Here is a 9,952-nt window from a genome sequence, read left to right on the forward strand (position 1 = left end):
CGGCGCCAGCCAATCAGAAGGCGGAGAAGAAAGAGGCGGGCTCCCTTCTCTCCTCCGCCCTCAAGCGCCGCTGCCTGTCAAAGGCCGGGAGGCGGGACAGTGGGCGACATTAGCCAATCAGAGGGGCGGAGCATGGGGCGGAGTCGCTGATAGGCTGGGCTCTGTGAGGGGGGGCAAGTGTGAAGGGTGGGGTGGAGGCACAGCGTGCGTTAGTCCCCGCGGGGCCGGGTGAGGCGTTTGGGCGTTTTCTGTGGGAAAAAGGGGCAGGAAAAGGGCTGTGAAGAACCTAGAGGGGACGCAAACCCATCGAGTGTGATGTGAGGTATGAAAAAAGGGCAAAAAAAGGCAAATCCGTCCCAATTTGGGTCTCCCCAGGGGGCTGAGGCAGTCTGGGGGCCTGCCTCCAGCCCGCTAAGGGTGGAGCAGGGGGTTATTTCCCCCGCCAAGGCCGCGCCGTGAGAGCTGAGGCCGGGCGCAACTCATCGCCCCTCCCGCCCGTCCCTTAGCAACAGCCGCGGATTAACCGGCGCCGCGCGGGGTTTTTTTCTGATTGGCCGAGCGCCGCGCGGTCTGACCAATGAAAGCGAGACACGGGACCCTTGGCGTTCCCGCCCACCCCAGCTCCGGCTGCGGGGCAGGTGGGACCGTACCAAGTGTGGGCGTGTGGGGAGGGGAGCCAGACTAGTTTGGGGGGGTTCGTGGACCCCCCCGCGCGCAGCGTTGGGGGCAGACCGGGAAGGGGGACCCTCAGCAGCACCCTCGGGAAGAGCCTTTATGGAGGAGTGGGTTGGGGAGGGGCGAGCAGCGGGGAAGGGACCCCCCCACGGGTTTCCCCCTTCCGGGCAGCGGGTGGTTCAGCCCTGAGCGGAAGTGAGGTGTCGCGCGCTGAGGCGCTTCCGGTGGGGGAGCGGTCTGAGACGGGGGGGGGGGGAGCCGTGGCGGCGGCGGGGCTCGATCCGAGTGAGTGCGGGGGCGGCGGCGATACCGACACCGGGGCCTGAGGGAGGGGGCAGCAGCGGGGGGTCTTGGGGCGGGGCCGGAGAGAAAGGGGGAGCCCAGGGGGACGTGGGGGGAGCGGTGAGATGTTGGGCCCCTGGCGGAGTAGGGAGCGTAAGGGGCGGGGGGGGGGGTCGTCTGCGGGTCGTCTGCAGGGGGGGGGAACAGGGGTATGTGAGGGCACCTGAAGGGCTGGAGGAGGACACACAGGGACATGGAGGGGCACCTGGAGGATGGGGGCATGTAAGGGGGGTCTTGGAGGGATCGGGGGTTTGGGGACACTTGAAGGGGCAGGGGTTTGGGGGCGCCCTTGGGGACTGGGGTGGGGGAACCCAAGTGACTTGAGAGGGGAACAGGGGACATGGGGGGCATGAAAGTTGGGGCGTGAGGGTGGACAGGGCATGGGGGGCTGGGTTGCGGGAGGGACATGGGGGACACTGGAGGTCTGGGAGACAGAGGTGGGGATGTTGGGGACACCTGGGGGGTGGGGTATGTGACGGGGAACACAGGGATTTGGGCCTGCAGTGGGGCAGAGTATGGGGTCTGTGGTTTGAGAGGTGACAGGGGACTTGGGGGGGATGGGACAAGAGACACGAGGAGGGATGTGGGGCAATCTGGTGGGGCAGGGGGGAGTTGGGGGGACACTGGGGGGGCAGGAGTCATGGCGGGGGTGGCTAGAGGATGGGTGGACTGACTGTCACCTGAGAGGGTGGATGGGGGTGGGATGGACATGAGGAGGACAACAGAGAGGTGCTGTGACCTGGGGGGGTGTCTGGCCCCCACTGCAGAGAGGGAGGGGACGTGGGGACAAGGAAGTGGGGAGAGATTGGGATAGGGAGGTGGCACTTGGGGGAGAGCTGGGGATGGGGACAAGGAGGTGACATTTGGGAGGAAGAGTTGGGGATGAGGAGGTGACATCTGGGGACATGGGAGAAGGGATGTGGGGACGCGTCAGCCGGTGGCACTGAGTATGTAGGACATGGGCTGGTGCCGTTGCTAGGAGCATTTTGGGGGCAGAAAAGCTCTCTTTGACACTGCAGGTTTTTCGCTACTTGCAGTCATCATTAGCAGGTTAAAAAAAATCAACTTGTTGGTAGCATCATTAGTTTTAGGGTCTTGTTTTCCTCTTGCACTCAGAAACCACCCCAAAAAGGGCTTTGCATCCTGAGATGTGAGAGTGGCCAATTAATCCTCAATTTTACACTAAATAGTGTGGGTGTTTTAGCAAAAGTCCCCTTTTTTGGCGCAATTTGATGGGTTTCTAATCTGGCAGGCCGAGCCGGGGAGATGCTCTGCACGGCGGTGGTGATGGCAGGGAGCCTGGCGCTGACGACGGCGGTGGTGGCTCACGCCTATTACCTGAAGCACCAGTTCTATCCCACCGTGGTTTATCTTACCAAATCCAGCCCCAGCATGGCTGTAAGTACCCAGTTAATTCATTAGCGGTGGGTAATTAATCCGTGTGGCTGGAGGCGGGGGGGTAACTGAGCCTCCCAGCTCAGACAGCAGCTTTGTGGTGCGGCACGAGGGGTGGCAGCTCTCAGTGCGGCCCACTTCTGCTTTCGGCAACCAAAATGGGTCGTTTTCCGTTTAACGGTGTGCGCCGAAAACCTCTGGGGAGAGGTGCACGGGGAGGGCGGGAAGATGCTGCTGCCTCCTCCTCCCTGCACGGGAGCCCTGGGGATGCCCCAAAACAGGGTTGAGGCCGAGCCGGTATCCAGTCGCCGTCTCCTCCATCCCCTGGGACCCAAATTTGTGGCGCCAAACCCTCCTCTGCGTCCTCTTGTCACTGCAACGAGTTTTGGCTGCGCCGGGGCTTCTTCCCTATCATCTCCTTCCCCTCTTCGTTTTTCTCCCCGCAGGTTCTCTACATCCAGGCTTTTGTGTTGGTTTTTCTCCTGGGTAAATTTATGGGCAAGGTGTTTTTCGGGCAGCTGCGGGCAGCGGAGATGGAGGTGAGCGATGGCAGGGAGCAGTTTAAATTCGGTGCTGGGGACAGGCGGATCTGTTGCTGGTGCTGGAGGCGGCATCGATGCTGCTGGGGGGGTTAAAGCCTGCAGGGACATGCAGATACTGGGGGGTTTGGGGGGAATTTTGAAATCTGGGAGGCCTTTGGTGACATTTTGGGGGGGATTTTGAACCCTGAGAAGCTTTGGGACACATTTTTTGGGGGAGATTTTAAAGCCTTCCACACCGTTTGGAGAGAATTTTGAACCCTGAGAGGCCTTTGGTGCCATTTGCGGGGATTTTGAACCCCAAGAGGCTTTCAGCACCCTTTTGGGGGGGGAATTGTGAATGCTGAGAGGCTTTTCACACCATTTTGGGGGGGTGACTTGGAACCCTGCGAGGCCTTTAGTGACGTTTTGGGTTCAAAAATGGGGGGTGAAGGCTGGGGGAAAGCCCCCCCCACCCCTCACTGCCTCCCCCCCTCCCGCAGCACCTACTGGAGCGGTCGTGGTACGCCGTGACGGAGACCTGCCTGGCCTTTACCGTCTTCAGGGACGACTTCAGCCCTCGCTTTGTTGCCCTTTTCACCCTCCTCCTCTTCCTCAAGTGCTTCCACTGGTTGGCTGAAGACCGGGTGGACTTTGTGAGTGCCGGCTGGCGAGAAAACGGGCGTAAAAAAGCCTTTTTTGGGAAAACCTGAACCCTTTCTCCGCCTCTTTTGCAGATGGAAAGGAGCCCCAACATCTCCTGGCTTTTCCACTTCCGTATCGTCTGTGAGTATCTTGCTTTTCTCCACCCCGGGCTGGATCCTGCCTGGCCACGGGCACTTTGCCGTTTGGCACGTTGCCAGCAGCTGGTCAGGAAAGATAATTTTGGCAACGTGTTTGCATACGAGTGGGGAAGAACCTGGTGCAGCTGAGCGTGCAACCATCGGCGCTCGATAATCCTTATCAGGGCAGCCTCATTAACGAGGGAGTGTTAATGGGGCTACAGAGGGAGCGGGATGGGGTTGCTGGGGGTTTATCTGGCTTTGCCAGGTGGGAAAAACATGGGGCCAGATCCATGGTAAAATATATTCCTGCTTCTGGAGAAGGAGATTTAGGGATGTGAAAATCATCTTTTGAAGGAACTGGAGGTATTTTGGTGAGACAGGAGGGCACAAGACGTGTCTTGCAGCAGAGGGGGCTTCAAATGAGACAGCCTCGTTACCGGGATGTGTTAATTCAGCCCTTCATTAGTGCAGAGCTGTTTAGTCCCTCCCTGGGATCGATGCTTCTCGAGGGTCCCATGTTTTGGGGGTGTGACTCTTGGAGCTTTAGTTTTTGGAGGTCTCCCCCCACCGTGAGTCTCGTTATCTCCTTTCCTCGTTATCACCTCATCCTGATTCCTTTCCCCTGCTGCAGCCCTGATGTTCCTCCTGGGAATCCTGGATTTCCTCTTCGTTAACCACGCGTACCACAGCATTCTCACGCGAGGAGCCTCAGTCCAGCTCGTCTTCGGCTTTGAGGTAGGAGATGGCTTCCCTTTGGGGACGGACAAACCTCTGTGTCCACCCCTGGGACGGACAAACGGCTCCTCGGCTGGTTCTTCACACCCAGCCACGCTCTTCCTCCCCGCAGTACGCCATCCTCATGACCATGGTGCTCACCATCTTCATCAAGTACGTTCTGCACTCCATCGACCTGCAGAATGAGAACCCTTGGGACAGCAAAGCCGTCTACATGCTGTACACGGAGCTCTTCACGGGTATGTTGTCCTCTTCCCCCCCTTTTTTCTTCTCACCCCACCCAATTTTGGGGCTTGGGGGGACTTTTCCATCTGGGTGTGGCCTGACAAAGCTTGATACATTGTTAGAAAGCTCAATTAGCCATCCGTCAACCAAGGCATGAAGTCTAGGTGGTGCTCCTGAAGGTCTGATCCATCTTTGTTAACGATCTGGGTGACCTCAGCTGGTTTGTCGGTGACACCAAACGGGGAGGAGTTGGCTGAGGCTCCACAGGGTCCTGCCATCATCCAGAGGGACCTGGACATTCCTGAGGTTCAATGAAGGGATGAGCCAAGTCCAACAACCCCCAGCACCAGTGTGTGCTGGGCAATGGTTCAGCTGGGGGTTTTGGTGGACACCAGATGGAGCACAAGCCAACGGCGAAGGCCAGTGGTGTCCTGGGAGGGTTTCCAGCAGGTTGAGGGAGGTGATTAAGGGATGGTGAGGCCACTTCTGGGCTCTCTGGTGCAAGAGAGACTGGGACATACTGGAGAATGTCCAACAAAGGGCTACCAAGATGGTGAATGGACTGAAGAGACTGAGAGAGCTGGGTCTGGTTGCTCAGAGAGGTGGTGGCATCTCTGTCCTTGAAGATACTCAGAAGTTGTTGGGTCATGGTCTTGGACAAGTAGCTGTTGGTGATCTGGTGACCTTGGAGGTCCCTTCCCACCTCAGCCAACCTGTGGTTGCCCAAGAACAAGACCCTGATGTGCTCCTTTTTCCCAGGCTTCATCAAAGTCCTCCTCTACATGGCCTTCATGACCATCATGATCAAAGTCCACACCTTCCCGCTCTTCGCCATCCGCCCCATGTACCTGGCGATGAGGTGAGTTGACTTCGGCACGGCCTCTGGTGCCGGCACGTCGTTGGCTTGATCCCACCGGTGCCTTTGTCTCCTTCCAGGCAGTTTAAGAAAGCGGTGACGGATGCCATCATGTCTCGCCGGGCCATCCGCAACATGAACACACTGTGAGTAACACAGCAAACGTGGTTTCTACCCCTTCCCGGGCGTTTTGACCACTGTTGGCCTCTCCTCGGTGGTTGCTTTGAAGTGGGATCCACCTAAAAAAACCCAAATTTGAGGAAAATGACGAATTTGTTGCACGGGAAAAAGTCAGAAGGACCCTGTAGGGTGACAGGGTCATGGATGTCTCAAGCTCCTCCTGCCAAATACCTTAATTTAACCAAAAATCTGGTGGATAACAGCAAGAAGGGAGGTTGGGGGGCAGTGAGGAGGACATAGAAGTCCTGCTACCTTCCCATGTCGGCTTCGAACCCCCCTAAAATGGTGGGAAATGTTTTTTTTTCTGGTGTTTCCCACCTAATTCTCCTCCCTGCGTAGCTACCCTGACGCCACGCCGGAAGAGCTGCAGGCCATGGACAACGTCTGCATCATCTGCCGCGAGGAGATGGTGACGGGCGCCAAGCGTCTGCCTTGCAACCACATCTTCCACACCAGGTGGGTGAGGAACGGGGGCGGCGCGCGCTCTCCAGCCCCTCAGTTTTGGCATTTCTAGTGGTTTTGGTGTTACTGGGGGGGTGGTGGTGAAATACCCGCCCCGCTGGGCAGTTGTGGTGGTGGCACTGGGTGTTCTGGGGGGTCTTTGCCGTCACCGTGACGTTAACGGTGTCCCGTCTCCTCTCCAGCTGCCTGCGGTCGTGGTTCCAGCGCCAGCAGACGTGTCCCACCTGCCGCATGGACGTTCTCCGGGCTTCCCTCCCGGCACAGACGCCTCCCGAGCCGCCGGAGCAAGCCCCACAGCCGCCCCAGACCCCCCAAGTCCCCCAGCCCCCCAACTGTGAGTCTTCTTTGGGCCCCTCCACGGTAGAACGGGTGCCCCCAACCGCTGGTTACCCCTCGCCGTGCCGCTTGAGCTGTGCCAGGGCTGAGCCGGAGGAGAGGGTTGGGAGGTGACGTCCCCGCGGGTGGCAGCGCGAGCCGGTGGCATTTCTGCCTGTGCCGGCGGTTGTTCGGTGAAACTCCTGCCGGCATGGTCAGGGGGCACCAAACCGGTGACCTGGCGCATTCCGTCTGGTTGCGGTGAGGGAGATGTGGGCGTTCGGGGCTCTCACCACTCTCTTCTCCCTCCGCAGTTCCCCAGGGGATCCTTCCCCCCTTCCCCCCAGGAATGTTTCCCTTCTGGCCGCCGGTTGGTCCCTTCCCGCCAGTTCCTGGTGTTCAACCGCCCAACAGCACCGAAAACACCGCGCCGAGCTCCAGCACCGCTTCAGGTGAGTTTTGTCCCCGGATCCGATGGGTCGGTGCTGCCGAAACGGGGGTTCCCTCCTCCGCTGCCGCCCTCATGGCCCTTTGGTCCCCGCAGCTTCCAGGCCCAGTGATGCTGCCAACGCCGGATCGGAAGCTGCCGCTGCGGGGACGGTGCCGGCGTTTCCTTTCCCCCCGCCGTGGATGGGAATGCCGTGGCCGCCCCTCTTTGGTAAGACAGGGCAAGGTTTTCGGGGTTCCCCCCCTTCCAGCTGTGGGACTCCCCCCTCACCCCTCCCTCCCCGCAGGCTTCCCCCCGATGCCGGTGCCGCCGGCTGGCTTTGCCGGTTTGACAGAGGAAGAACTTCGAGCCATGGAAGGCCACGATCGGCAAAACCTGGAAGCGCGGTTACAGTGTCTCCAGAACATCCACACCCTCCTGGACGCTGCCATGGTGCAGATCAACCAATACCTGACGGTCCTGGCCACCATCGGGTAACGCTGCCCATAAAAAAAAGGGAGGGGTTGGGGCAAACGGGCAAAATTTGGTTACGGCAAAGCCATGCCCCGCCTAAAAAAATCTACCAAAAGCGCCTAAAATTTTGATCTCTTGTTTAATTTTCTCCCCGCAGGTCTCCCCGACCCGCCGCTCCCCGGCCCCCTTCCGCCCCTGCTGAGGAGCCCACCACCCTGCGCTCACCCGGCAGCCCCTCGGCACCGGCGACTGCCGGCACCGCCGCCGGCTCCACCGCGGCTACCGGTGCGTGAGGGAGCTGCCGGGGGGAGGAACGGTGTCGGCACCGTCTTTAAAAGCCAAATCCTCTGTTAAAACACCACCAGGGAGCTCTCCTCCCAGCAAAACACCAATCCCGCAACTGCCTCGTGGTTCAGACTGGGTTTACTGGTTTCACCGGACGCTAAACCAGTGCTTTTCCCCCCCTCCAGATCCCACCGTGCCAGCGGGCGCCGAAGGCTTCACCGCCGAGGAGGAAGAGGAGGAAGACGATGGTGGCGAAGGCTCATCCTCGCTGGATGAACCCGACACGGCGGAGCTTCGCCGCCGCAGGCTACAGAAACTGGCGTCGCCGCCGCCAGCCTCGCACTGACGACAGCGGTTGTGCCGCGGCCGCGCCACCGACACCGTTTTGGGGGCGTTTTGGGTGTTTCTGGACCCTCGGGCGCCACGATCCGGACAGCACCTCTTTTTCTGCCTTTTTTTCCCCCTATTTTTCCACTAAAACCCCCATCCGGAAGCAAAACCGGTTCCTGGCTCCGCCCGTCGGTATCCCTAAAACATCGACGGCCTGTTTGCCACGGCGCCCTGGCAAAAAGTTGCGTTTCTTGACTCGTTTTACCCCCTTTTTCTCTGTTTTCTCCCCAGTTCTCTCTACCTCTCCAGCGAGCCGGGATCCGGTGTGTGTTTCAGAGCCGGCGGTTGCGTGTTTTGGGGTAACCGTGCCCGTTTTAGCGTGATAATTAGGGAACAGGGAGTTTGATCGCAGTGATAGTGACCAAGCGAATGCCGGCGCCGCTTGAAATTGCTCAAAATTGCCCATTTTTAACCCAAAGTCTTCTCCGGGTGCTCCGGGCTGCAGAGTGGCATCAACGCAGCCGAAACCGCCACTGGCTGCGCCCGCTTCCAGTTGCCGTTGCTCTGCCGGGGTGCCGGGGATTTTGGGGGGGGCACCCCCTGGCTCTCACCTGATTCCCTCTCGTTAGCAAATGAGCTCGTTAACAGTATTAACGCACCCTCCCCCCGGGAAAGCTGCTTCCCGCACCCAAATATCCCCGCCTTGAAGCCCGTCGGGCAAATGCGGTGCCACCCGGCGACTTAATAAACCCCCGAGTCCTCCACCTGCCCCTGACCGGTCCCTCACTGGTGCCATGGCACGCCCAAACTGGTTTTTACTGGTTTTGTTCTGCCGATGGCACTAGGAAGTGGATTTTTTTTTGGTTTCCTTTGGTCACCGTTGCCTCCCAACGGGCCCATTTTGGTCTGGTTTCCTTCCCCGGCGGTCGGTGATGGCTCTGGGGCCGCGTTGGTGTGGTGAACCCCCCCCCCGGCGAGGCACCGCCGGCGCCTTTGCTGAGAAAAAGTGCGGCGCCACCGCCTCTTCCACCGTGTTTCTCCTCCGCGCCGGCACCACCGCAACACTTCAGTGCCTCTTTGAACCGAAAAAGGGCTTCCCGGGCCCAAATATCTCAGGGAAAAACTAAAACCGCGGTTGGAGACGGCGACAAACCCAAGTGTTTTGGGTCACAAAATGGCGTGTTTTGCACCGAAACCACTGGCGGTGAGAGGACGGTGTAGGGTGAGGAGCCGGCGGTGGGTGATTTTGGGGCTTTTTTCGGGGTGGGAATGGTTGTTTTCAGTAACAAGGCTGATTTTTCTTCTCCTCCCTTAAATTTTTGGCACTCGTTGCCCCAGACTTGAGCGTGTTAACAAGGAATGTGGCAATAACGAAGCGGTGACAGGAGAAGGGCGAGCAGCCGCTTCTGGGAGTTGATTTTTTTTTTTTTTTAACCCTAATTTATTGTATTTTTTTTCTTAACCCTTTTGAGCCAAATTAATGAATTTTTGTGGCCGGTTCTGTTTGATGTTGGGAGGTTTTTTTGGTGGATTCCTCAAAATTTCCTTCATTTTGGGGTGAAAACCACCGCGAGGGCAGGAACGGAGACACCCAGAGGAACGCGCTGGGGCCGTTTGACCCCAAACCCGCTCCCTTTCACCCCAAAACTGTTTCCTTTCCCTTTCGGGCAGCATTGGAGGAATTATTTAATTTGTAAATAATGTATAAATTTTTAATAGCTTAATTGTAAATACAGCGGAATAAAGGTTGCAGTAAAGCTTGGCGCTCTTCCCTGGGTCAAGATGGCGGTTGGCCACTCTAGGCGCCCTACGCTGTCTCTGTTGGGTTGTTCAAGAGACAGTTGGCCGCTCTGGTCCATCTTCCCACCCTGAGTCTCTATGGTTGTCCCGGGGCCTCCCGGCCGCTCTGGCCTCTCTTCCCGCCGCGCCTCTATGGCTCTGGAAGAGA

General features: G+C 58.7%; 1 protein-coding gene across 2 annotated transcripts; it reads left to right on the forward strand.

Moving 5' to 3' along the window:
• Nucleotides 1–180: 180 nt before the first annotated feature.
• On the forward strand, nt 181–9,765 carry SYVN1 (synoviolin 1). 2 transcript variants are annotated; one of them, XM_063319161.1, is made up of 16 exons: nt 181–322; nt 2,270–2,415; nt 2,859–2,951; nt 3,434–3,586; nt 3,668–3,716; nt 4,347–4,450; nt 4,563–4,689; nt 5,435–5,534; nt 5,612–5,677; nt 6,051–6,167; nt 6,356–6,507; nt 6,803–6,940; nt 7,033–7,146; nt 7,223–7,409; nt 7,547–7,674; nt 7,860–9,765. In XM_063319161.1, the coding sequence occupies exons 2-16, from the start codon at nt 2,284–2,286 to the stop codon at nt 8,018–8,020; spliced, it is 1,821 nt and encodes a 606-aa protein (XP_063175231.1). In that variant the 5' UTR covers nt 181–322; nt 2,270–2,283; the 3' UTR covers nt 8,021–9,765. The 2 variants fall into 2 exon arrangements, with proteins under 2 accessions (XP_063175231.1, XP_063175230.1); XM_063319160.1 differs by lacking the exon at nt 181–322 and adding an exon at nt 862–960.
• Nucleotides 9,766–9,952: the final 187 nt, after the last annotated feature.

Source organism: Chroicocephalus ridibundus, chromosome 31 (assembly GCF_963924245.1).
Source record: "Chroicocephalus ridibundus chromosome 31, bChrRid1.1, whole genome shotgun sequence".
Classification (NCBI taxonomy): Eukaryota; Metazoa; Chordata; class Aves; order Charadriiformes; family Laridae; genus Chroicocephalus; species Chroicocephalus ridibundus.